Source organism: Acanthopagrus latus, chromosome 22 (genome assembly GCF_904848185.1).
Source record: "Acanthopagrus latus isolate v.2019 chromosome 22, fAcaLat1.1, whole genome shotgun sequence".
In the NCBI taxonomy this organism is placed as follows: Eukaryota; Metazoa; Chordata; class Actinopteri; order Spariformes; family Sparidae; genus Acanthopagrus; species Acanthopagrus latus.
The window spans coordinates 16125862-16152626 of NC_051060.1; the positions used below are offsets into that span (position 1 = coordinate 16125862).

General features: G+C 46.1%; 1 protein-coding gene across 10 annotated transcripts in view; it reads right to left on the reverse strand.

Annotated features, from left to right (window-relative positions):
- Window positions 1–1053: 1053 nt before the first annotated feature.
- The window catches only part of nhsl1b (NHS-like 1b), a 105080-nt gene continuing 79368 nt past the window's right edge, over window positions 1054–26765 (reverse strand). For 6 of the 10 annotated variants that reach the window (XM_037086184.1, XM_037086190.1, XM_037086193.1 and 3 more), the window contains exons 2-8: window positions 22210–22362; window positions 17851–17978; window positions 15538–15736; window positions 13035–13166; window positions 7905–11186; window positions 6684–6816; window positions 1054–3695 (exon numbers count right to left, since the gene is read on the reverse strand). In XM_037086184.1, the coding sequence (XP_036942079.1) occupies window positions 3020–3695; window positions 6684–6816; window positions 7905–11186; window positions 13035–13166; window positions 15538–15736; window positions 17851–17978; window positions 22210–22362 (4703 nt within the window). In that variant the 3' untranslated portion in view covers window positions 1054–3019. Of the gene's footprint in view, window positions 3696–6683; window positions 6817–7904; window positions 11187–13034; window positions 13167–15537; window positions 15737–17850; window positions 17979–22209; window positions 22363–26335; window positions 26552–26765 lie in introns of those variants that run through there. The other 4 variants (XM_037086192.1, XM_037086189.1, XM_037086185.1 and 1 more) reach the window with 4 other exon arrangements.

Sequence of the window (26765 nt, forward strand, 5' to 3'; positions counted from 1 at the left end):
GAGAAAATATTCACCTTTTTAAAGGAGCTGAAATCACAGAAGTTTGTATTCAAAACAATAAATTGTCAAGATAAATGTTCAGTAGTCTTTGTCACACTAACACAAATTAACAAATGTGATTGAATATATGTCTGGTGATAATTGTACCTATTTTAAGGCAGTGTCCAGTCTCTTTGGGTTGATTCCTCTTTAACAGATAACGGGCACAAACTGACACTTGTGTTTTCACGAGAAGAAGCTGAAACTGAAATTGTTTTGGAGATGAGTATTGTAAGAACGGCGTGGGGGAGTCAAAACAGTCCTGAGCCAATCCTGCGCTCCATAATCTGGTTTCACACAAGTGTCACCCACTGCGTCTCACTTTAAATGGCCGTGAATGGTGGCAGCGGCCTGTTGAACAAGGTGAGCGATCAGTTAAGACTCCCCGAGCTCTAAAAACACACATCAGGTGAGCACAGTCGATCCGTTTCATTTGTCACCTCCTCTGTTCCGGATGCTACCGGGAGGGTCTTCGATATAACGGGAGAATGAGAGAAGTGAAGTGTCGATAGTGTGATTACGTCCAGGAGGAGTGTGTATTGATTTGCGTCTGACAGCCAGATGGCGCGGCGGCGTCAGAGGGCAGGTGGCCCTGCTCGGTGAGAGGTGGTGGGGCTGCATTGTAAGTACTCGGTCAGGGTGGAAGAAGAAGAAGAAGAAGGCAGCGAGGACCTGCGGGGAATGTCGACAGGCTGTGGCTTTCAGTCCTGAGACGTGGGATAGAACTGTAAGTCCTCTGAAGTCAGTGAAAAAAAATGTCTATTATAGGCTGGGCCAGTGATTCAGTGTGTCCTAATAAGATGTCCAGAAGGGGACATAACTGATGACCCCGCGGGTGGAGAGGGAGGGGTGAACGACGGCCTCTGGAGCCTGCCACATGACGGACGAGTATGGGTGCCATGGCGACGGCGCTAATGAGGCGGTGATTTCGGGGAGTCGGGCTGGCAGATGGCCGTGAATCACGCACACAGACATGCGGAGAAGCAGGAAGAAAAAAATGACACGGAGGCCTGCTCTTTAAATATCACCTTGTTTTTATTACACAGACATACACAAGAGCGTTAGCAGCCTGCCCTCAGCTCCACCGCTTCCTCTGCACTCTCGTCTTTCTTTTCACGGGCTCTCCGCGATTAAGACGCCGCCTCCCGTCATGAGACGAGCCCGGGGTGCTCGATCACAGCCGGGGCGGGAGCCGGGAGACACACTTTGGTCACAGGTGATTAAACCACAGGGCGCTATGGCTGTTAGGAGGTTAGGGAGTCTCACGCCTGTCGCCTCAGTTTATGACTCGAAAGAGACCACATTTACTCGGCTGCGAGCACCAGCGTGAGCTCAGCATGACTCGAGATTAAGGGCAGTAGAAGGCTTAAGCAGAAATATTAACATTATTGCATTTTTTTCTAACTGTGAAGCACCTTTTTAAAAAAAAGAAAGAAAGAAAGAAAGAAATGGCCCGCCGGGATCAGCGTCGTAAATGTGGCCCCTCGGACAAACTCCATCACCTCGCTGGTCGCCCCCTGATCGTGACATCGTACTGCAGCCCTGCTATGTGAAAATAAATAATCTAAAAAAGAAAAAAAAAAAAAAGGAAACCACTCCCTTCCAGCAAACACAGGGCTCTAAAAATGTACAAAGTCTTTGAAAATAAGTCAAAATAATGTCAAACTCCTCTCTCTATGTTTGTATATACAGAACCATATATAACTGCAAAAAGATAAAAGTCAATAGCTTTTTTTTTTTTTTTTTCCTTAAAGAAATCATTTTAGCCCTAAAAGCTGCTAGAAAGGTCTCAGCAAACAGCAACAGCTGGACCGGATGCATGGGTGTCAGACAAGCAGTCGCACTCTCTGATTGTGTTCACGTCCAGATTAATTTATTTTCAGCTCTTTGGTAACCAACACCATCACTTAAAAAAAAAAAAAAAAAGACCCAGAAATTAGCTTCTTCTGCGACTAATGTCATTTCTAGCGTTTACAATTATAGATTCATACCCAACTCCCAAACACAGGTCATGACATCACTTGTTTATTAAAACGGTCCTTAAAACATACTTTTTTGAAGTCACAAACGAAGAAAAACACCTACGCACAGTGCAAAATCTCAAGCTAAAAATTCATTTAATAGACGTTTTATGAGCCTCTTTTCTACAAGAGTACATTTTTCTGTTTTGGTTGAACCTTTTCGTAGTTCACTTCCTGTCCATCCCTAGGTGGCAGCACTGAGCCCTCTGCACTTCCTCTGGACCACTGAACACACCAGCTCTGCAAACTAAACCGCTGATCTAAGAGCAGAAAGCAAAAACCCTGGCAGTAACCACAGCTGAAGGTTGTACCCCGCCGAACTGTCTGTTCTACCTCACCCTTCAGTTCTTTTTTACGTGTATTACAGGCCGCATGAAGTTTGCAAACCATGGTGCTCTCAAACACTTTACAGAGCCAACAGGAGCAACGCAGGAGCTGAGAGGATCCCCCAAAGCGAGCGTCTGGCGCGCCTTCGCGTTACCACTCTTTCCTACTGCCTAGCTACGCGGCACCACAGCAGCAAAACAACCTGTGACTTTTCGGTTCCTTCCGATCACCTTAGTTTGCCGTCTTTAACCTCGTCACCCAAAGAAAGCTAAAGGGTTCCTGCGTGTTAAGGACATGATGAAGTAAAACAAACAGCAAAACAAGTGTAAAAAAACAAACTAAGAACACCAGGCGTAAAAGAAAACACTATTCCTTTAACACAAAGGGTGAGTCACCAAACGAAGGAGAGAGTTGAGAATCATGGGAGTCTTGAACCAGTTCAGCCCGGTCCATGATGGGGGTGACCTCTGACCTCACATCAGGACCAAATGTGTCCACTCCCTCAGAGGCGGCGCTGAGGGGGTGGGGCTCAGGGAGGTGTCTCTAGAGGGCCTTCTGTCGGCTCCTTTTCCTGTTCCCTGCTTATGACGCGCGAGTCCAGCTCCCTGTATCTGAGGGACCGTCACTGCTCTTTAACTTCTGCTCTCGTCAGATAAAGTGCCATTGGAGTCTTTGAGCCTAGGGAGAGTCTGGGCCGCTGGTCCGGACAGGCTCTCTGCAGTGTCTCCGTACTCATTCTCAGCCAGCTCGCCCTCGCGCTCGCAGATCACAGTCATCGGGCTGCTGAGGATTCGGCAGCGCGCATTGTACTTGCTGCTGGCCGCAGAGGGCGGCGTGCGTGAGCGCCCATACTTCGATCCGCTCATCGAGAAGGACGATGAGGTCGGCGAGGACAGAGAAAAGGTCTCGTAGCGATTCCACTCTTCTGTCGCCCTCTTACCACGGCCAGGGGAGGTTAGGGGGCTGTGTGGCGCCGTCGGCGAGGAGGGTGAAGCAGCAGGGGGGTCCAGCTCGGAGTCGGAGCGGGTTCTCTGGAAGCGAGGGTCAGTGGAGCGAAGCATCTCAGCCGCCGACATCCTGAAGCTGGTCTCTGAGCGGCTGCCCTTCTTCAGGAGCAGGGCTTTGAAGGTGTCGCTGCTGGTGCAGGACTTGCGGAGGTTTCGCTGGATCGAGCTCGACTGGCGGGGCAAGGAAGACGTCGACCCCGGGGACATGGCTGTGGGGGTGACAGGTGGAGACTGTGGGCTGCTCCCAGCCCGGTTCTTCTCATCATCAGACTCCTTGCGACCCAGGACCTTACGCTTTGACCTAGAATGAGACGTGGATAACCAGATTAATGACATGTTCGTAGAAATTCTGAGGAGTGAGTGAGTGAGTGAAAGCAAGGTTAACAAATTTTTAAAATGTTTTTAAAGACAGTTAAATGTGGATCTGGAAGAGCAACAAGAAGAAATGCAAGCAGTGGGGGCAGTTTTTATCCGGAAACATTGACATTAAATCCAATTATTCAAATTCAAAATTTGGGCTGCAGCATATGGGAAGCAGCCATGTAAATGTTTCTGTGTAGTCGGCAAGGACAGAGAAAAGGTCTTGTATGTGTAGCGGAAAAAAAAAAAAAAAAAAAAAGGATTACACTTAAAATACTTGAGTGTAACACGCCTCAAATCTTTGTCCCAAATTTGCCATATGTCAGCACTGCCCCCGGCAATCATGCGTCACAGCACGAATCTTAAACAAGTACAAAAAAAAAAAAAAATAGGAGCAGTGAGTGGCGTATGTGCTTGAAAAAAGGCAGGGTAGGAAATAAGGAAGGAAGAGTTGTACATTTTTATTAAGGCAATCCAGTGAGGTTTAACAAGAGAGGCTGCGGACGCTGCAACTCTGCGGGAAAGCTCAGACATGGCACGATGAAATTAATCAAAAACACAAACTGGGAAAAGAGCCCAAAGCGGTTTTAATCACACAAGGACAATTCAGCCTCCATTCAGCAGGGGGTATCAGAGTCTCAGCCTACACTGTCTATAACCCCTGCATCAAAGCGTAGCAATAAAGCTGCAACTGGCAGAATACGGGGGGATTAGAGCTCGCAGGGAAACAGCCTTATTAATCTGAAGTCCGGCGGGTTGCACTGCGGCGGGATTACTGCTGCTAATCCAAAGGTAGCATCACCGCAATTTGCAGAAACAAGGCTCGCTAATTAAAGGGAAGGGGCTACTTGCCACTTCGCACCTCTCTAGAGAGGATGCACCCACCCACTGCGTGCCCCCTCTGCACAGGGAGGGAGAGAGGAGATGATTAAAAGGCATGAAAAATACAGCTTGGGTGATAAAACAGAGCAAACTGACGCTAAAAGTTAAGGAGGGCAAAGAAGGATGCATGAAATAAAATCCTTAATCCTCAGATTAGATCTACAGAAAGACATATTTTTTCCTAACCTGTAGATGATATACCTGTGAAGGTCAAATGAGAGGGAGGACTGGAGGACACGAGTGGTTTGTGAGAGATCCTGCGTCTGCTTTCTGTTTCACAAAATGTGTGTCTGTGCCCTAAATTCAACCTCCATCCCGCGTCGTCCCCTGCGAGCTTCCTCGCCACATTAGCCCATCGGCATTACATAAGACTTCTCTCACACACAATCACACGTGCCTACACACTCACACCTGAATTCAGTCAGCTGCGACGCCTCGACGGTTTCTGTTATATTCACAAACATGCGGCCACACTGGAAAGGCAGTGATAACCAATCTCAGTTATATGGAGGTAAACAAGGCTGCAATTTAAGACCCTGCTCGGGCTCCCGGATCGATTCCTCTCTCTTGGCTGTATTACATTTGGCTCGGAGGATCTCCCCTCGGACAAGTTGTATTTTCTGCTGCAGCTGTGAAGGCATTTCATTCAAGGTTTTTTTTCATCATTCTCTGTTTTCCCAGAAGGAGAGAGGGATTAGACGGAGAGTGTAGGAAGCGAGATGACAGGGTGAAAAACAAAAAGGTATAGGACAGGTGAGAAGGAGACATGAAGAGACGGCTCTGGTGCAACAAAGTCAAACAAAAACATTATCCCCTCCCCCCACCCAAGTCTCCAACTTAAGAACGTCTCCAAACGATTTTGATCTAATGACAGCTTTGACGTTAAGAGCCCTGCTTTTCTGTCTGCAGATTAAGTAAATCTGTGCATTAATTGCACGGATGAATTCCTTCCCCTCCAAAGTTTGTGATTCATCTCACTTGGAGTTTGTCATCACTGCCCATTCGTCAAGAATATTTCCATATGCTCGATCTTACCAAAGAGGTGATATGGAGACCAGTAAAGGATGTGGTAAACAAACACAATTCCATTGTGAGATTTATACACACACGCTTACACAATCTTCACGTCTAATTAAACGGCACGATAAATTGCACTTGTGCATGCGACGTGTGCCCCATAAATACATCGACAATCTGTCGCCGTAAGAAATAAAATCCCGTGAAATGAAATCCTGTGATGCTCAAGAGAACTCCGACTGCTACGGCACGTGACCGTGAAACACAAACTGGCGGGCTGCATGAGAAATTTATGTGTGTGCTTCCTTTGAAGCGCGGGAGCATGTATGCAATATATGTCAGAGACGGCAGAGTGTGTGTGTATGAGAGAGCAATCTCTCTGGTGGCCTCTAACCTAGATTAGGACCTGAGGGTGTCGAGTATTTAAATAATGGATGAAGCAACCGCCTTTTTTTTCCCCTCCACGTGAGAATGAGCAACGCTGATGTTAGTACACAAACACGGATGCCTCGATAAACATTTGACTACTGACTCATTCCGCTTCCTCAATCACTCCCTTTGCTGACCAAGAACAGAAAAAGCCACTCTCTCCTGGGCTGGGAGGCTCCGGAGACCAGCTATTTGACAGATGTATACGCCTGCAGATGGGACAGCAGTGCTGTGTAAAGTTATGACTGAGAGGCTGAGGGCAGGAAGAGGAGGAGGAGGAGGAGGAGGAGGGGGGGGATGGAGATGGAGATGGAAAAAGAGAAATTATGGGTTGAAGGATGAAGGGGGAGAAGGAGCTTGGAGTTCAGGGTGATACGTTGTGGTTTACGAGGGGGTGAGAACGAGGGAATGAGATGCGGACAGAGAGTGAGGGGGAAGACGGAGAGAAAAACAAACAGAGAAGGAGATGACGGAGCACAAGAGGAAAGGAAAACTAGATCATTGGAATAAATTATACATAAGGAGTTGTAGCAGGTGAGGAGGAAATGAGTTGGAGTAACAGCACAGGAAGGAGTGACAGGAGACAAATGCATCATGGTACCTGTGAATGGCGGCAAACAGGTCCTCAGTGGTCCGAGTCCGCGACGGAGTCGGGGTCACCATGTTCTCATCGGATGCCCCGTTGGCTGACGGGGCCGGAGACGATTCAGCCGTACTGGAGTCGAACACCTCACCTGAGAAAGAGAAGTTACATACACACAGTTACGGGAGAGTAAACACACACACACACACACACACACACACACACTTCACTCAGTGCAACACGCATGCACACACTCAGGGATCCACTATCCGGTCGCATTAACCTGACTGCCTATAAAATCTGAAGTGCTACGGAGGAGGTGCCCGACTGTCTTCTTACATTCTCGTTTTGTCTCGAGATTTCCTCGCTTTTCTTCTCCTCTAGTTTAGCCTCTTTTCTCCTCCTCCTCCTCCTCCTCCTCTCAACCTCCGCGCTCACGTCTGCACTTCGACTGCCTGAGCCGCTGCAGGCAGTCTCACTTTACGCTCTCCCCATCCTCCCCTTCATCCCCTTACCCGATCTGTTCCCCTCCCCTCTGTTACGATGCAGCCCCTCCCCCTCTCTCCCTCCAACCACAAATACATCTCCCCTGGGACACTTGCCCCCTCCCTTACCTCGGAGAGAGAAGAAGGGAGCAGGACAGAGAGAGAGAGAGAGAGAGAGAGATATGCAGCGGGGCTGACTGACGATGAGAGATTAACAGTAAAGAGGAGTAAAAAGCAGAGGCAAAAATGGATATTTGGAAACAAGGATGGATGGTGGAGAGAAGTGGAGTAGACAGTGGGGGCTGAGGTGAAAAATAGCAATGCGGGGGAAAAAAAAAAAAACAAGGGACAGTTACCAGGAGAGGGAGATCTCTGCATATGAAATATAGAAGAATGAGAAGAAGAGAGAGTAAGAGAGGAGGAATTCAAGAGGCTGCAGCAGTGCTGTCCCAGAGATAAGCCGTCGCTCCTGCGCTATTTTCACAGTTTTCAAGCCTTTAAAAGCTTGTGGTTTCAAGTTTGGATTCTTTGCTTCAGAGGACAAAATTAATTTCACAGCTGCCTGAGGAGTTGGCCACACAGCTAGCAGGCATACCAACCATACAAGATTTGTGGTAATGGGCTTATTTAATGATTTAATGAAGGTTTTGACTGGCAGAATCCAAAACTTACTCTCTCTTCACAAATCCTGAACATTTCAACTTCAACAATGAATTAAAAACTCCTTAAACAAACTAATTTCAGTTGGACTCACCGGTGTCTTCCTCCTTGGAGCTGATGGATCCAGTCGTGCTACTTGTCCCATCTCCCTCCTCCTCTTCCTCTTCCTCTTCAAGAGTTTCTCCATTGGCACACAACCCTTGGTCAAAACTTGTCTCCTGGCTGGCAGAAGCAGAGATCTGGGACTCGTCCTGGCTGTCTGTTGATGTTTCACTGCTGTTTTCGAGAGGCTCTGAGCTCTCTGAAGTTTGCACTTCCGTCTGTTGCTCACTTTTACTCTCTTTCACCACTTCCTTTGTCTGTCTGTGTGGTGCATCTACTTGGTCTTCCATTTGAGACAGACTGGTTGTATCCTCAAGCTGATATGGAACCAGTTCGGTAACTTGTTGGGGGATAAACTTGGGTTTCTTTGAGACTGCTGGAGGCTTCTGTTTGACAGGAGAGCTTTGGGAGCTCTGTGGGGGACTGGGACTTTCTTTTCCATTTAAGAGAAAGTAACATTGATCCTCTGGTTTTCCATTTTCAACAGCACTATCTGGTGTGTAGTCTGTGATGCTGCAGTCCAAAGACAATTCATTTAAAAGCGTTGACACAGGTGATGGTGAGGAGTTACGTGAATCTTCCTCTGGGGAGTAGTTTGACAGGGGCAACACAGCGGGAGTCTCCACGGAGAGAGACTTCTGCAGGGTCTGGGGCTTTAGACCGTGAAGGAGGTCCATCCCCGTTTCCTGAGCATTTGTGTGGTCTGATTTGCCGTTAATCTCCTTCTCTGGCCGTTTAACAGAGCGGAGTTGAACGCTCTGCAGTGCAAACGGGGTGATCAGGGGCTTAGATGACTTTGTGGGGCTCTCGGAAAGAGCTGGTTTAGGAGAATCTTTAACTGCCTTCACAAAAGATGGAGAGGAGGAAGGTGGGGCAAGAGAAGGCAGTGGAGGAGGCGGCGGTGGCCCCATGGAGGGGAAAGGAGGTGGAGGTGGAGGGGGAGGACTGAAGCTCCCATTGAAGGATGAACTGGGGGGGATTAGCATGTCAGGGGATGGAGGAGGAGGGAACTCTGGGGAGATGGAGCAGGCAAGGGGTGGTAATGGGGGAGCTCGCGGAGGAGTGCCCACAGTGGTCGTTGGAGGTAGAGGGGGAGGGAAGGGTGGAGGTGGGCCGAGAGGGGTGTTGGGAGCTGAGGAGGAAGAGAGGGGCAGGGGTGGAGGAGGTGGCGGAGGAGGTCCGGTGCTTTTAAGTGAGTCGGAGGTGTTGGAGGAGAGGGAGGTGGAAGAGGAGGACATGGATACGGAGGAGAGGAGAGATGACTTTCTCTCAGGCACTTTGGGCTTGGGCCGGCCGCCGGAGGGAGACATGGACCTGATGAAGGAGGGCACCGGGGTCCCTGCTGTGGGGGTGTTGGACTGGCTGGAGTAGCCGCTTGACGGGGAGGTCAGTCTGTGCACCCTGTCCGGTGAGGAGGTGGACATTTTGGGCTTGACTGCTACCCCTCCCTCCTGGCCCTGAGCTCGAGGTGCCTGGCTGTTGCTGTGAATCTCGCCTCCATTCTGCAACTCTCCTGGGTGAGGACCAGCTGACATGTTATCTGTGGCGTGGGCTGGGGGAGTCTGTGCCCTCTGGTCGCCGTGGTTATGAGGGAAGTCCATGTAGTATCCCCAGGAGTCAGCATAGTCTGAGCGCAAGCTGCTCGTCTCGCTGTGAGCAGGCGTCACATGGCAGAGCGAGTACACATTAGACGCATTGCCACCGTTGGTGTTAGCTGCTAGGGACGCAGCAGAGCTACCTGCACTGATGCTGCTCTGACTCCGTGGCCGTAGCACCCAAGGGTCATCATAGTCACTGCTCGGGCTGTGAGAGGGTGAAGACGGTGAGGCTCCTTTACCTTTCCCTCCTCTCAGGCCCATCTGAAGGCTCTGCTGCAAGCTGGCAATAAGAGTCTCGTTGAGCATGGCGCCATTTGGCTCATTACCGCCGCTGATGGCGCTTACGCCTCCTAGGGGCTTTTTTGGTCCAGGTTTACGTCTAAGAGAGTCTGTGCGAGCCGGGGGCAGTGGAGGCTTCTTGGACTTGCGGAGGGAGATGCTGCGGGACAGAGAGCGGTCGCTGTACAAGCTACCAGAGTCTTCCTGATTGGCCATCTCGCGACACTCGTACATGCTGTGCCTGGTGGCTCTTCCAGCTGCTGCACCATGTCCACTGCCGTGGCTTCGAGAGCGAAGGCCTGAGTCCATGTGCATGGAGGTGTAGTACCCATCGTTGTCTTGGGAGTAGACAGAGCTGGAGTCAGTAGTGGTCCTGGAGGAGTGGTCCAGGCTGTTATACAGCTGGTTAATAGGAGTGGAGCAGCTGGAGGTCAGAGTGCGGTGTGGAGCCACAACATTTTCCGGCGTGTCGTAGATCCACTGCTCCTCCGGCAGGCAGGATGGCGGTGTGGGGGCCAAGGTGCTATGGCTGTGTACACTGCTGTCCGAGTGCCCTGACTCGCTGGCAGGACCTTTGACTACCTGACCACCATCCTGTTGGGTACGATTCGGGGTAGAGGTGGTCAAGGCTGGGCAGGTGGAGCTGTGGGTGAAGGCTGCTGGGCTGGAGATCAGGGGGTCTGTGTTGGTGGAGGAAGCCAGACTGAGTGGCCGCGCTGTCGGGTAAGCCGAGGTTGGGGAGTGGGAGAGCTGACTAGTGGTGTTTAGTGTGATGACCTCAGAGGAGCTGGATAGGGTGGCGTTAGGGATGACTGAGGTGGAGTAGGCAGCATGTGGCGAGACCATACATGCTGGACCACCACCCCAGTCACTGGACTGTGTCCCTCTAAGTTCTTGAGACTTGGGTCTGGGCAGCGTGCCTGTCCTCGGGATGTTTCTCAAATGCACCACTGTATCATCAACCTGTAGCTTTCCAATCTGCCTCTGAGGAGTAGTCTGCTCCAGCGACTTGATGGGGGTGCTGCTATAGATGGGGTCAGCGCTGAGCGACACCCTGGCACCTTGTCGGGGCAGACTGTGAAAACGGGAAGGGTCTCCGTTGAAGTGATGCGGCATCATCAAGATCCCAGAGCTGTCACTACTCGAGATGGATATACTTCCTGTTGATGAAGAAGCAGAAATGCCGGCCATTTGAGCAGCGATTCCTTGTCCTCGCTGTGCACGGATCCTTCTCATGGATGGCGGTACAATCTTCACTTCTTCCGTCTGGCAGCTGGAATCTCTGGTCTGTGAACGTCGGAGCGTCGAGTTGACGCTCCCGACTCTGCTCAAGGTGGAGTAGTGTCCTGGTAGGAACATGGAATGTGGCCGGAGATCTCCGCCGTATCCTTTTGCTGCTGTGAAAGGGAGAAAGGAAATAAGATGAACATATAATCATGCATTCAATCTCATGTTTTCTCTTCTTACTCTGCTATCCTCAGCCACAATGCGTTCTGCTCCTTCAGCTGGACTGTCACACAATCTTTGGTCACAGGGCAGCTAATTAATTTGATTTGCTGTAACCACGTCTCATGCGTTAATAACTTCTGGTCTTCATTAAGGGGGAGAGGATATGGGGGGAAAGGATATGAGGGAAAGCAGAGAGATGCTTCCTCTCCTGTTCGGGATCTGGCTCAGTCTGATAGAAAAGCAAATAGTCCGCTAGGGTCCAGGACAGACAGCTGGTGAGGTATGAGGCTGCCGAGAAACACATACATGGACCCAAATATACACAAAGACACGTGCACACATACACATTGACATGGTCACACACCATCATACAGGACCGAACAAACAGGATATGCAGGTAGACACAGAGACAAGGACACACAGAGATGCAGATCACAAAGAAGGCACACACTCCGAACATACCAGCTCGTAAACAAACAAATTGAAGAATGAGTTGTAAAACCAGAGAGGATGTCTAGTGTGTCTCCCATCTGTGGCGGCTCTCCTGTTGATGCTCGTATCCCAAAACATACACACTCGTGTGTCCTTTCTTCTCTCTCTCTCTCTCTCTCTCTGTGCCTTGCTCTCTCTAAACCACACACACACTCTCTCCCTCCTTTGCTAAAAGCTGGAGTGACAGCTTGGCTGCTGCTGCTGCTGCGATAGATTAAGCTGCAGGTCTACTTTTGCAGGCAGCTCTAGTGCAAGGAGAGGGAGGGATGAAGCACTGGGACAATTACCCCGGCCCAGTAATCATGACATTCAGCGGCTGTCGTCAGCTGGGTGCTAACCAGACTTTAAAGCTCTTTTCCTATCTGCCTTGGTGATCTTATCAGAGAAATGACATTCTCCTTAAACACTGCTGCCATCCTACAGCTCAGAGACGTGTAAATAAACATCAGCCATGTGGAGCCGTCAGCACAGTGTCAGCTTAGTAAGCTTAATGCTTGCTTACCCGGCTCAGCTGAGTAACTAACAATAGAAGACCTCTGAACCTTCATGTTTGTTTTTTTTAAGTGGTATCTTTTTAGATGGTTTGAGCGTTATACATTATGAAAATTAAGAAGGTTGCGGTGGATTTTAGGTGTCCATGATCAGGTGCCTATAGTCTTATAATCAGTACATGCTAGTAAGTAAGACACACATGTCAGATTATCAATATGGCTCCCGGATTAAAGCACAGACACAGACGCACACACACAATTCACAGAAAAAAAAGGACTGCAGAAAGTTGACCCCAAGGGATTATGGGACAATTCGTGTTTAAGAATGGCAAACCCTACACTTAACTTCCCCTATGTGGCATGATTTTCCAACAGGCAAATCAAAAATGAGATTCTGTGAGGGCAAAATCTACCAGAGAAGGAAAAAGGGCAAAATTAAAAACCACAAAACTACTGAAAAGGATTTCATAACTGGTTCCTGGCTGTGGATCCAGCGACACGATGTGGGGGAGAGCAAATGAGGACACTTGGTGTGTAGAACTGAAAACAGGGAAAGACTGAACAACTGCAGGGCCTTGATCCAACACTGTGGACTTGCATATGTCATTTTCTCCCTCTTCTTAAGATGTACTCAGAACAATACGGGTGGGTTGAGTTAATTCACAATCCATTCAGTTATTATTGATTAAAGCAACAAATCCATAGAGAGTTAGGTTAAAGAAAGTAGTGAAAGAAGGAGGGATGCTTGTCCAGAGTGTTGGTACAGGTCTGTGGACAGTAGAGGGCAACAAATCGCCCCACAGTGATCCATACCTAGCTCCTGGTTGATGTTGTCAGGCAGCCCTGATATAGTCTTTCTGCGTTTGACCTTCTTGGGCCGGCGGGACACGGTGTCAGTGTTAATGAGGGAGCGCCGGATGCTCGCCTGTCGGTCAAACACTGCCCCTGGTAGCCGGGAGGGCGAGAGCAAAGGCAGGCGGACACACAGGCAAACAGAAGTCGGTTAGTCCGAAGGAACAAACTCAACGACATGCAAGGGGTGCTTTTTCTTTTTTTTCTTTTTTAAGTCGAACATGCAACGCCAACAGGGCAAGGTCAGTTCAACCAAATGATAAAAGAAAAGACCTTCTCACCTCCCTCTAGTGGTGTCTAGCAATGCAGATATTTTTGCTTTTATTTGCCCAGGTTTTAAAATATCTGACTTCTGTGTTATCTGATGCCGACCCAATACAAAGTAGAGTAGGTGCGCAGATACAGTTTGCGATACTCACAGCAGTAGACAGACAGAAAAATAAGTAAAAAGTCTGTTTTCGCAGAGACTTTTAAGTAGTTCCACTGAAAACTTAAGACGGATAATAATAAATCTTTTCTTTAGACATAAACTCGTAACAAACAGTCTTGATTTGTAGCGATCCCAGTTAGGCCTACATTGACGTTTCTAGAAATATGAGCTGCTACTGATTCTCTAATGCAGCTGTTCACTGGTGTGAGCACCACAAAAAGAAAATTGTATCGACCTCCATTTACAGGGTAAAGGCAGATACTACAAGAGGAAAGTGAGAACATTTTTTTTCTGTAATTTGGGTGACCCGACCCCTTCAACTTTTTCATCCACCAGCCAAAGTGCTTTTAAATTTACAAGCGCTGACGCAGTTGCTGATCAAAAAGAGTCTAAAGTTTGCCTTTATTGGCTGGTGGGTTTTGTTATTTTTCAACCCTGTGTATAAGTAACTTCAGTGTAAACATACATGTAAGACACGTGAGATGTGCATGCTCTTATCACAAAAACACACATGCACAGGGCAGATATGAGGTGGAACAAGCACAAGCACACACACACACACACACACACACACACACACACACACTGTCTTTCATTCTTCTCAATATCTCTGTCCAGTTACCCTGAAGGAGGAGCAATATCTCACTATGAGCCGCTCCTCTTTTTTTTTTTTTTTTTTTTTTTTTTGCTGTTCAGCGAGCTACTGACAGCCTGCAAGCGTTAGGGAAAAGAGACTGATATGAGGGCAGATAGTGTCTATCACGTTCCCTCCTCAAAGCAACAGAAAAAAAAATTCCCTGATCTCTCTCTGCGTCTGTGTGTGTGCTTTTTTCCGTCTTTCTCAGTAATTTGAAGTGACAGGAGATGAAGTCAGCAGTGATTTGTGTGGACTGGGACCGCATTAAGAACTCATTAGTGTGTAAAGGATGAAAGGATCGCTGTTATATTGGCCTTGACAGCAGCAAAATGCAGATGTTGATACTGAGCTGCCATTTTGTGCTGTTGTTCTCTCTCTTTTTTTTTTTTTTTACACCTCATACAAACTCACATCAGTCAGATAACTGATGTGAGTTTGCGTTTTATGAGTGAAACATCAGACAAGGCTCATGCGCTCATCATCCGACGTGGCTAAATGAGATGTGATACATTCATGTTTGTGTGGGGCAGATCGCTCTGAGAGACGTGACACGCTTACAGGGGAACTGCAACGACACGTTTTGCTGTGTACGAGTGTTCATCTGTCAAACGCCCTGTGATCCGACATCAAGTCGTCGAAAAGCCCTGACCCTTGGATAAGCTGTCAAACGATTTTTTCACACACAAACGCTCGCTCACACACGCATAAAGGAAGGTGAAGGTCAGCGTCCAAGAGGCACGAAGGAAGGAGAGAATAGACAGAGAGATGCAGTAGGAGAGCAAGACATCCGTGACTGACACATACAGTTTTTTCCTCTGCGGATGAATGGATGCAGTAATTGATTTGTCTGTATCCACTTAGCCACAGAGGGCTGATTAAAGGAACAGTCTGACATTTTGCTTGTTTGGCGCATTCTTTTTTTTCTTTTAAAGATGTTTCGATAAAACACCAGATTATGTTGAAAATCCAGCATTTTTCTGAGTCTATATGAATATTTGCATAATCCTAACCTTGAGAATTCAAGAAATAAAAGTCAGCATTTTCAAAACTTTGAAAGACTTTGTTCAACCCTGTGCTAAACACACAGATATGAAATTGATACTTATGTTCTCATAGTCTCAGTGAAACATAAATCAAGTAAATGTCCAAAAATGTCAGAGAATTCCTTTAAGACAAACAAAACAAAATGTGTGATTGTTGGTGAGAGGTTAATGTTAATAGACACCAGGGATGAATGACCTGTAGTAGATTGATCTTTCTACATTGCATTATGATATGGAACGAGAAGACCTGGATATTTGTTTTCCACTACTAAGACTGATGGGGATTGGTCGCTACTCACTAGAGGTGAAGAAATGGACAAAATGGCCAAATGACTGTGGTTGCCAAGGTCATACCTGTGACGTTGATAGGGACTATGTCTGTGGGCACGGCCTTGGCCGTCTGCCTCATCTTCTCTTCTGGGGTGGGGAGGGGCGGGGCCTTGGTCCATACCACCTGCCCGTCAAACTCAGACCCCTCCCCTCCTTCACCCAGTGGGGTCTGGCTCCTCATGGAGAGCTGAGATTTGTCGTCCTCCGCCGATGAAGCTGTGGACTGGATGAGAAAGCGGAAGAAGTGGTTAATGAAGGAAGAATGAAGCAATAGAAGGGAAAAGGCAAGGGAAAGGAAAGGAAAGGTGAGAGAGGGGAGAGGAGGGAGAGATAACAGAAACAAGGAATGAAAAAATAATAACTGACAGAAAATTGAAAAGGAAGGAATAGAGTCAATAACAGAGAAAGACAGATAAGACAGAGGTGAGAGATTTGTTATTAATACAAAGGCAAAAAAAGAAGAAATGTGGGTGCGAATAGACCTTAATTCTCAAGAAGTATAACTGACAGATTGAACGGGATAGACTGACACACACAGGCAGACTTTAATATTATACATTGCTGTGACCTTTAGTAGCTTGTGGTGCTGTAAAAATGTTTCACAAGTGATCAAACCCAAATGGAAACACTTACACACACACACACAAACATCTATCAGAGTCGACTGACGGAGCGGCTGGAGATGGCAGGATAAAAGCATGAGAGCGACAGCGAGGAGGAGACAAAATCACTCATGCATTAAACTGTGTTCACACGCTAACGGTTCTCGATCCTGAAGCAGAATTTACTGCAGAGGAGCAACAGACGAAAAGGTATTACTGCAGGCTCCAAACTGAGCTGTTAGTCGATAGAAAAGCAGCAGTTTCAGGTTTGTTAAATATCCATCTGAGATTTTGAAATCGTTAGTTTGAATCACAGGCATTTGAAGAAGAGTGAACAAAAATAATCCAAAATTGCTCCGGTTAAAGGTTAGTTCCAAGAGCAGAATTTCACTGCATCACCCAAAAAATGTCTGGCTGCATCTGGAACAAGTTGAGCTTTTCGGTCATCTGAATCGCAATAAAGTTGTACAGAATCTACCTAATACATTCGGATGCCATTCCCTGAGTCCACTACTGTTTACCAGGACAATCCCAAACACTGGACTGGATGGCTATTAGTGCTTTCCTACAAACCTCACATGGATGGATGGACAAATTGGGAGAGGCAATAGAGAGGAGGGACGTAAAGAAAAAGGATCTGAGCAATAGTTTGGTGGTTAGCATGGCTTGTTATTTTGCATCACTGCGACTCAACCAGGAGCCCTCGCTTCTCCTTTGGAGGCTGCTGTCAGGCGATGTTAGGCTCACTGGCCCTCAGGACAACAGGAAGTGGCCAGGGAAGAGAGGGAAACAAACGGCAGAAGAATAGGTTGGGAGAGGACGGCAGAGAGGAGGAGGGGACTGGTTTGGATTGATCGTGCGGAAAGTAGACAGAGAGATGGGAGTCAGTGGTTTGGAAAGACAACAGCATGTCATGAAGGTCACGGGGGGTCAAAGCAGGCATGAAACGCTACCACTGAGGGGCTCTGGTGGACAAAGGAGACTCAGATAATAACAGAGAAAGGCCCATTCAGGAGCCCCCCGTGTGACGAGGAGAGGTTTCTGGCTGTAAAACAATTAATACTTCACACTAACGGTCTGCCAGTAAAATATGCAATAACTAATAATGTTTGTCTGTGATATTTCTCCATGTCTGCCTCTCTCTATGCATCACACACCTCCCGAAGTTACAGTACTGTGGCTTTAGACAAGCAACAGCCCCGCCAAGTGTAGAGGAAAGACTGGGGTAATGGAGAAACAACGAAAGCCAACAAGTATTGTATTATTATTTCTGTGTGTTTAACACAGCATGAACAATGATAACAGGTCTGAAATGTTCAACATCAGTTCAGCTTTACTTCATCATAATTTTAGTGTAGGCTTGTGCTTGTGCTCTGTGTATCATTAGCAGTGACAGATGAATCTGATGTTGCTGATGAGCAAAATGTCAAAAAGAGGACAGTAACTTTGGCAATAGCTTTTTTATTTATAGATATTCTTTCAAAACTTTTTTAATGACCTTTATCTTTTACTGTCCAGGTGTTAGGTGATAATCGCATTTGTGTAAAGTTTAAAAAAAAAAAAAAAAAAAAAGTAAAGTCACAAAAGGAGGAAGAGAAGCAACTCAAGTAAACATGCACTTTTGTGTCTGACCACTAGAGGGCACACTGACACCATTAAACTCAACAGTGGTGAGTTTGAAAGCTTGGACAGCTCTGTGTGTCTTTTTTCATGCAGTGTTGATGTGAATGTGTACCTTCTTATCAATGTCGTCATCCTCGTCGTCCTGCAGGCTGCTGGTGGACTGTGCGGGGTCCGAGAAGGTGGGACCCTGAGAGTAGTACTGAGAGCTCCGGAAACCATCTTTCCTCAACTTGTCACATTCTGCAAGATGGACGGACAAAAGAGAGAAACGTGTTATCAGTGCTGGGTGATACAGTTTTTGAATAATATCACAGTATTTTAAGACGTGATGCAAAATATATATATATATATACATAGATTGAATTGAGTTTGAATTCTACTCAAAGACATGCTCAGTCACATATAATATCCCATACCTAAGACTATATATTTTAATTTCACTTGAAGGATATAGTATCCATACATTTCATAGAGACAGAGAAAGACTTGGACTGTAGTAATCTCTGTCAGTTTGTCAGTCACGTGAGCATCGGCCCTGTTGGAAGCTGCCAAGCGCCGCTCACACCTCCTCTCGTCGCCACCTGCTGTGACGGGGCTGTGATGTATGTGTGTGTACGCCAATGTGTGACGAGAGTTTGTAAAAACGAATGTGTGTGTGTAAAGAGAGGAGGGGGTATCAGTTTCAGTCTGTCACACACAGATGGCAGAACTCTCCCTCTCTCTCTCTCTCTCTCTCTCCTACACAACCCCCCCCCTCTCTCTCTCTCTCTCAGGGGGCATTTAGCACATCATCTCTCTCCCTCTCCCTCTGCAAATATCTACTTATGCATCCTTTGTCTTGTCTTTTAAGAGCTAATTGTTAGTTCACATAATACTACGTCTACTGCCTTAACAACCTACATATTAAAAGGGTTTTGTGAGGGTGTGCTGATGCCCCTCACTTTAATGATAAAGAAACCTGGCACATTTCTGTTTAAATACGTTTTTTGAAGAATTGCCAGCTACGGTATTTTTAAAATAGATTAATCCTATAAGTAATTTTTTAAAAGGCAAAAACTGTTAAACATTTGCTGCAGTTCTTTGCAATTGATGATAAAAAACATTAAGCGTCTTTGGGTTTTGGACTGATCTGAAGGCATCACTCTTTTTTTTTTCCATTGTACAGACTAAATGATTGCCCTTATTGTGTTATCCCTGATCTAAACCATTTTTTAAAAAAAACCTTCCTGGTCTTTTATTTCGCTTGTGATGCTCGATCAAAATCCATTTTGGTGAACATCACATGTGTACCAAAGCACATGCACCTCACTCCCAGCACCTCAAGGACACTGCTTTAGATCCCTTTCATGGCCCATCTATCTCCACTGCTAATTACAGCCCGTCTCTGTGGAGAGATACACTGGTGCATGTATAATACTGTCAGTTAATGGAACCTAATTGGGTTGGCAAAGGTAGCAACTGTAACAACAAGCCGACGTGGCAGCGGTGTGGAAGAAGGGATTTAGAAAAGCATGATGATAATGAGGATGATGACGAGGAGCAGGGCTGTTGAGATGATTGGTGTTGCGTGATTGGGGACGTTTGATAGAAATAAATCAGCGCTGATGAGCTTGGCGCTGCCTGTTGCTAGGCAGAACTGAAGGGAGGGGACTGGTAAGTGACATGAAAGAAGACGAGCAGAAACAATGAAGGACGTTGAGGATGGAAAAAATTATAGAACTATAGGAGGATGTACGATGGCATGTAAATCCAATGAACAAATACTAATTATCTAAACATTGTGGCGTCTCTTTGGTGCTACGGAGAGGCATCAAAAGACGGCTGATGCAAGACAGTCAATGTTAGCTGCAGAATAATGTAAAATATGATGTAAGATTAGTAAATCATGATTTTCATTTCAAATATTATTTGGCTTTGGTTATGTGTCTACCACTAAGCAGTGACCCAATGACCTTCACCGTGTCTTCTTTGGTGTTCAAGCATCATATTGTATTTTAAGATTTGTTGTGCAACTTTTTATTCAACCTGCCGTAACTGATGTCATGGTTTCCACAAATGGTAGCACCTTTAATGACCCGTGTGACCTTTTAAGGCCCCTTTTTCCTTCAAATTCACAAACTGATTTAGGACCTGTGGCAAGTTTAGGATGTTTTTGGCTACTTGTGGGCCACATAACACAAAATTGGCACATTTTTTTAGTTGATTTGGCAAATTAGTTATACAAACATCCATGGTATGGCAACATTATCATTCATTTGGTGAGTGGAAGTCTAAAATTGGACCATTCTGAACTCTGATTTTGGTCTCAAACAACTCCAGAGGGAGTTACAGCTAGTCATCAACTGTGTCTTTCTTCTGCTTGGTGGGTTTTTAGAGCGTTATTGCTGACTGAAAACAGCTGACTGCTGGGGCCAAAGACAACACCATGAGAGCAGCGACAGTGACCCAAAAAACGTTCAGCCACTCAGCTGAAAAAATGAGCTCCAACTTTCTATAAAGCTTCATTAAGCCACAGGGAGCTGCAGATTCTTGTGATAGTTCAGGACACAGAGGACGAGAGACACCTTTCACATTGTCATATTGTTTTGGATTGTCACTTAAAAGTATAAATTAAAGCTTCCTTAAAATGGACTAATCTGTCAGTGCTAGACATGAAGCTTATTAGGAGAAGAGATCCCGATTATGACATAGTCTTTGATTTTCTGTCTGACTGGACAGCTAATGCATAATTCTCTGAATTTTATTGACAATAGCGACATGTTACATAATGTTACTGATGTATTTCGACCTGTTGGCACGTTTTCTGTAACTGCCGTCCGCCTGCAAAAGACCAGCCACAAAACAGACGCTGAAACCCATGTGAGTGTGGATCCACACTGCCATCTGATTGCTTATTGATTATCCTGCTTTGCAGAACAGAAAGCTGGACTTGTGTACCTTGCTATGCTCATGCTGGTGGCACAGGATTTAGTGACGGGTTACACGTGCATGAGAGCGAGACTCTAACTTCAGGATATGACCTTAGAAAGGTAATATATCTTATAGAAATGTATTACTGTTACAAACATATATTACGGGAATTTAAATAGGACTAAATCCATTCCCTTGAGGCTGGGTGTGTGACCTCTATTGTCAACAAGGAATTAAAGAGCTTAAACACTCTTCAAGACTCAAATGGACAGAACAGGTGTTCTCAGTGGACACCTGTTGTCTTTCAGTTAGGACCCCTGGGGCTGGGTGGTAGTGACAGGATGATAGTACAGTGACAGGATGGGGGGGTGCTGAATTTATGCAACCTCCCAGGTGGTGTTTGCGTACCCAGCAACATCAATATTGCAGGAAGTAAACTACAGCACAGGGGTCAAACAATGGGAAAGACGAGGAACACCTAGTGTTTGTCGGTGACTCACGTTTTACACACCATAAGCATCAGATTACAACCTGCCCCTCCCCACTTATCTGCCTTTATCAGTCTGCTTTTAATCTACAGGTACACAAGGCCACCCTAACATTTACAGTCACACACACTCACCCGTGTTAGCACACATACACACCCATTTAAACGCACTTCTAAGCCTTTTCTCACACCTGCCTCTCAAACTGTTATCTGAGACATGAGTGGAAAACACAACTTTCCCAGGAACTTAACAGGTGCAACGATTTACTAGTATTCTCACTTCCTGTTGTAGGAACATTAAACATTTGTCACTCTGCTGTGACTCTTTGAGTTTGTTTGACAACAAGGCTGTCTGTGTTTCTCTAAGTACACGGGACAAACAGGAAGAAGATCTCACACTGGTGTGTTGTTGGCTAAACTTTGGACCGAACACAAATTACAGGTTGGGACATTTTTACAGTGTTGTGGACAAACACAGCTAATGATTACCTTGATGCCATGACAAATATGATGACGCCCAGCAACACTCCCACTAGTGAGATTCATCCGAGTGAATATATTGTCTGATTCAGCTGATACGGACGTTAATGATTCATTGGAGATAATTACTGGTATCACTCAGAAACTTCGTTATTTGAACTATTATTCCACTGAAACATTGAATTAGAGCTGAAACAATTCGTCAGTTAATCAGTTAAAGTACCTGTACCTGAAATTTAGCATGGTGAGGAATTAAATAAACCAATATTATACGGGCTGCCTCAGACTCTATTTAAACTTCTTTTTTTGGTGACTTGTTGAGTTATTAGAAACTTTCTAAACTATGTGTAACAGAGCAATTCTTAATTATTTGGGTTCTCTTGCAAATTCGGCAAATGTTTTTGCCAAGCTATTTCTTCTACTTCTTCTCTGGCCTCACAATGTTAATATCTGGAGTCTGATATTCGATCACAAGTCGTCACTCTGTACAAGAGTGGAGATGCCTTCTGATGCCAGGTATGAAATGACATACTGAGCGCTGCACTCCATTTGTGACTGGATGGGACTGTTATGTTCAATCTGAATGGTCCTTACCTCGCAGGGCAGTCTTGAGGTTGACTTTGGCCTGACGGTGGAGGTCTTCTACGCAGGGCGGCCTGCTGCCTGGTAGGAAGACATTCTCCTGCTGGTGCCATGGCGCTGTGTAATGAACCGTCCACTTGCTCTCCTCATCCAGGTTAGACACGGCTGCAGAGACACACAGATCAGGAATGTTTAGTTTCTCTTCAGTTATATATTTACAATTGTATTGACCCAAGTGGATCTCCTGAATGATCTCTTCACTAGACAATCTCCTCAAGAACAGTGTCTAAGATCAAACCCATGGTATACTGTCTACTGAGGGGATTTGTTTATATTTGGTGGAGAAAAGGAAGTGGAAGGTGGTGCCTTGCATCGAAGTGTCAGACTCCACACCAACAACGCGACACGTATATGAGACATCACTCGGAAGGCCACACAAGTCAGAGGGGGAAGGGGGGGCGAAGAGGAAATTGGAGGGAAAAACTAACCCAATGATGTCCAGCTCAGAAATTCAAACATGCCACAGAAAATCTAGAAAAAAAAAGCCATCTTTTAAGCAAGCTAACATACCAACACTGTAGGCGCTAACACCTAGCACACCATTTAACACATCTCAGATAAACATACACAGCTGACACTGGGAAAACCATTTTTTTGCCTTGTTCTTTGTGTTTTTTGAAATTTTCTCGAGCACTTTTCTCAGTCAGACATCATCTAAGACATACACAAAACATCATCATGCTTTTTCTAGTTTCCCCTGCAACTGGTGGCGTCTTTAAGTGCGGATTATCCAGGAGCTGAAGCTTAGTCCCATACTGCATTTGTCAGCCACTCTGAATTCAAGTTTTACCAAAATAACTGAGCTACAAACACCAATATCAACGGACACAAACACACAACGGCCAAAAGTCCAGCTTACCAAGTGAGCGTATCCAAGCCAAAGTTGGAGACCGTGGATGCAGGACCACCTCCATTTAGCCACATGTTAGTCAAGACTGCTATCTGTTGGTCCCTGTCTTGACCATCACAACATGTCCATCTGACTGAACTGAGAGAGATGTCTTGAGAGGAAGGGGATGGGACACGCAAAGGGGCTGGGAGTTTGTGGACGATGTGTTTGAGTGCTTTTTCACAGGTGCTAATGAGCTGTAGCAGGATGCATAGTGAGTGTGTGTGTGTGTGTGTGTGTGTGTGTTGGGGGAGGATATAAGACCTCTGAGGTAGAGGTGGAGGGTGGGGTCCTGTGACTACAAATTGGTCGTTGAAGAAAGTGTGAGACGGCGTGTAACTTCAGATAACTTCTGACAGGCATCAACACTGACCATTTCTTTAAAGTCGCACTTTTGCTTTCGCGTCAGCAAAGTACAGCAACGTATATAATAGTTTCGTGGAGGGATTTATAGAAGACTTCCACGATTGTCAAGTCCTGTTGGTGCTGGAGGCCAAAAGCACCTTTTAATGTCTGTCGCTGAAGCTTGTGGAGGAATTGGCAGCTGTTAACTGTTGGTCTAGTAAAGGAGGGGGGTCATTGTTAGTCAAGCTCTCTCTCTTTGAATATGCAACAGCTACAGTGCAGCAGTTGTTGGTAATTAGTTTGTCCTCAGGCTCCACCCATCAATGCTCATAGAATATGTACCAAGGTAAACAGACAAGGTACAACTGAGAAGTCAGTGAAAGACAAATTTAGTCAATGAAGTTAGAATATATACTGTATTTTGCTAAATATACCTCCAGTTTGATTGCATACTTCCCCATGATGGATCATTCTAATTTCCCTGAAATGCTTGTATATATTCATTGCAAATATATAGAATTAAGGAAGATCTGTGGCACTCATTTTTTACACAGGACCAAATAACTTTTAGATGTAATATAACTATATCAATACTACAAAGAATAGAAGTTTGGTTCGAAGAAAGTAAAAAATCTGTGGACGTGATGTATTGTTATTCGATTGGAACCCTTTTTTCTAATTTTGTTGCTTGTTGTTGATTACACATAGACCACTAGCCTGAGTCAGACAGTGCTTGTTTGCATTCGACTTTAACGGCCATGTGAGTGAGGTGTAACACACTGGCCTCACTTGAGTTAACCTCTTATAATCAAACCTCTTCTGCATTCCAAACTATTTAAACAAACTGCTTTTTGCACGTTTGAAACAAATGTCATGTAACGGGGGGGGGAGGTCAGGCAGCCACGCCACACACCTGATGGGAGTCAATGAAAAGACACCCATTGTTTGTTACATGTGCACATTTATGTAACAGATAGTGCGCGTATGTAAACGCCTGCCCGTGTTGTTACACATGCTGTCGGCGCTGGTCAGAATAATCAATCGAATGCATCACGAGGCAAATCTCCCTTGAGTCTGTACCAATGAGCTGCATGAAACCGAAACACACACAGCTGCGACAAAACACACAACTCAAACGAAACTTGAAATATGGAGGTTAAAAAAAAAACAAGCTGGTCGTTGGTTTCGATCTCAAAGTCGAAAACAACTCAACACATATCTATGAGCTAGGCAGCAACGTGCCAGCTCTTTTCACCTGGTTCATTTCATGTGAGACCTGTTTCTCAATTTCTTGCTCTCCCACACAACGCTCATCATCACAGGTATCCCACCCCCACCCTTCTCTCTGACCATGGGGTTTCAATAGACCTCGACTGGGCTATAGGAGACCAAGGACATGGGGACCGTGGACACAAAGCCTGCATTGTCCCTCTGCATCAGTCTCCACATCAGGCCTTTCAGTGCCACAATACCCTCTAGCCACACACACACAGTCTCACACACACACACACCGGACTGTGGCGCGAAAGTCTTTCAGACGGCTACTAATCCCTCTGTCCATTGACATCCCAGCTCTCCCTGCACACATTGACAAACACAGACTGGCAGCAAACAGTCTCCTGAAAGCATACACAAAAAAGGCTCCAAGGTGCATCTGAACCAAAGGCTGAACACAGAAACCCCTGGAACACGCATCTGTATGCACACACACGGACACATCAAAAGTATTTGCTGTTGGGATCGATAACAGCGATTGTATCGCTCCTGAACTGGGTCCCCAATCATCCAGCAGCCAATACAGTATTGACTTTCATGTATTACACAACTTTCAGTGTCCTAAAGGTCAGCACAGACTTGGGTCAGGTCAGTTTTTCAGATATAACTCATAGTTTTTAAAAGCTTCAAAAGTCTCTCCCTTCCTCTTGATGATGTCAAATATTTAAAAAAAATGCTAATTCAACATTCAGATTTTAAGTACTTTCATGTCCAAAACCTTTGTGCACTCTTGATATTATGACCAAGCTGAGCATATGAGCCCTGCACAGCGTGGAGCTCACGATCGCCTGGACCGCAGGGGGGCTCAGCCTCTCCAGGAGCAAAGTGCAGGCATGTGCAAGATGGCAAGTTAAGATGTGAGGTGTACAAAAACGCTGAGCTAATGATTAACGATATCACCTCAGCCTTGACTGCAACACACACACACACACACACACTATAAATACACCTGAGATTAAATCGAACACAAGCAGCTTGCCCTGCATGAAGCGGGTCTTTGTTATACCTCCCATGCTTAATTCACAGCCACTGTTCAAATAATAGCCTTGTAGCATTAACTAATCCTCCTAACCGTAATCTACGCATGGCACACAGACCCAGTGTGTTTTCCTTTAATACCAAACTCAGATCAGGTGAAAGATTTAGAACTAAATAAACATTTGGAAAACTTCAGGCCCATTTATTCCTAATGGCGAAGCCTTGACTTTAAGTGCTTCCAGCTGCCACCTTTACAAATACCGTCAGGTCATTTAGGGCTCGCAGTCGTTGCCTCTGTGAAGTCTTGGCTCGGTGGTTACCTGGTTACAGGGTGCAACAGAGGGTTGTCTCTGGGATCGGCAGTGGAAGTTAAAAGCCCACAGGTAAACAGTAGTTTTACATAGACTGTACTCAAATCGTTAAAGCTGACGTGTGCCCACCTGTGATATAGAAAACCTTCAAGGAAGAGATTTAAAATGGCTACTGAAATCAGGTTAGACACTCACACCTCCTGTCAATATTATGCAAAACAGCGCAAACAACTCGTGGCACATTAATGGGCGACATAGAATATGAGTAAACATATCTTACCCTTCCTTTTGAAGTATTTAATCACAGATTTTAACGAGGTCCCGATAAACACCATTATTCCGCTTTAGTGTGCGTCTCTCTCTTATAAAAAAAAAAAGTGTCCTTACAAGGCACAAACCCCCCGAAAAAAGACAGGACGAATGAGTGCTGGTGTCCGTTCACCACTCACATTCTCACTCCACGGCGGCTTGAGTGAGTGTGAGCGTCTACCACGCCGACAATGAGCCTCTACCCCTATCTCCCCTCTCCAAACACACACACACACACACACACACGGTCCGCCACTCCCCCCCATCAACAGCACCATCACTCCTCCCTCAGGCGGTCCAGTCCTCGGAGACACACACACACACACACATACACATACACACAGACTAACACACACACACACAGCAGGAGGGGTGTAGGACCGGCCCCTCTGTTCCTCTGT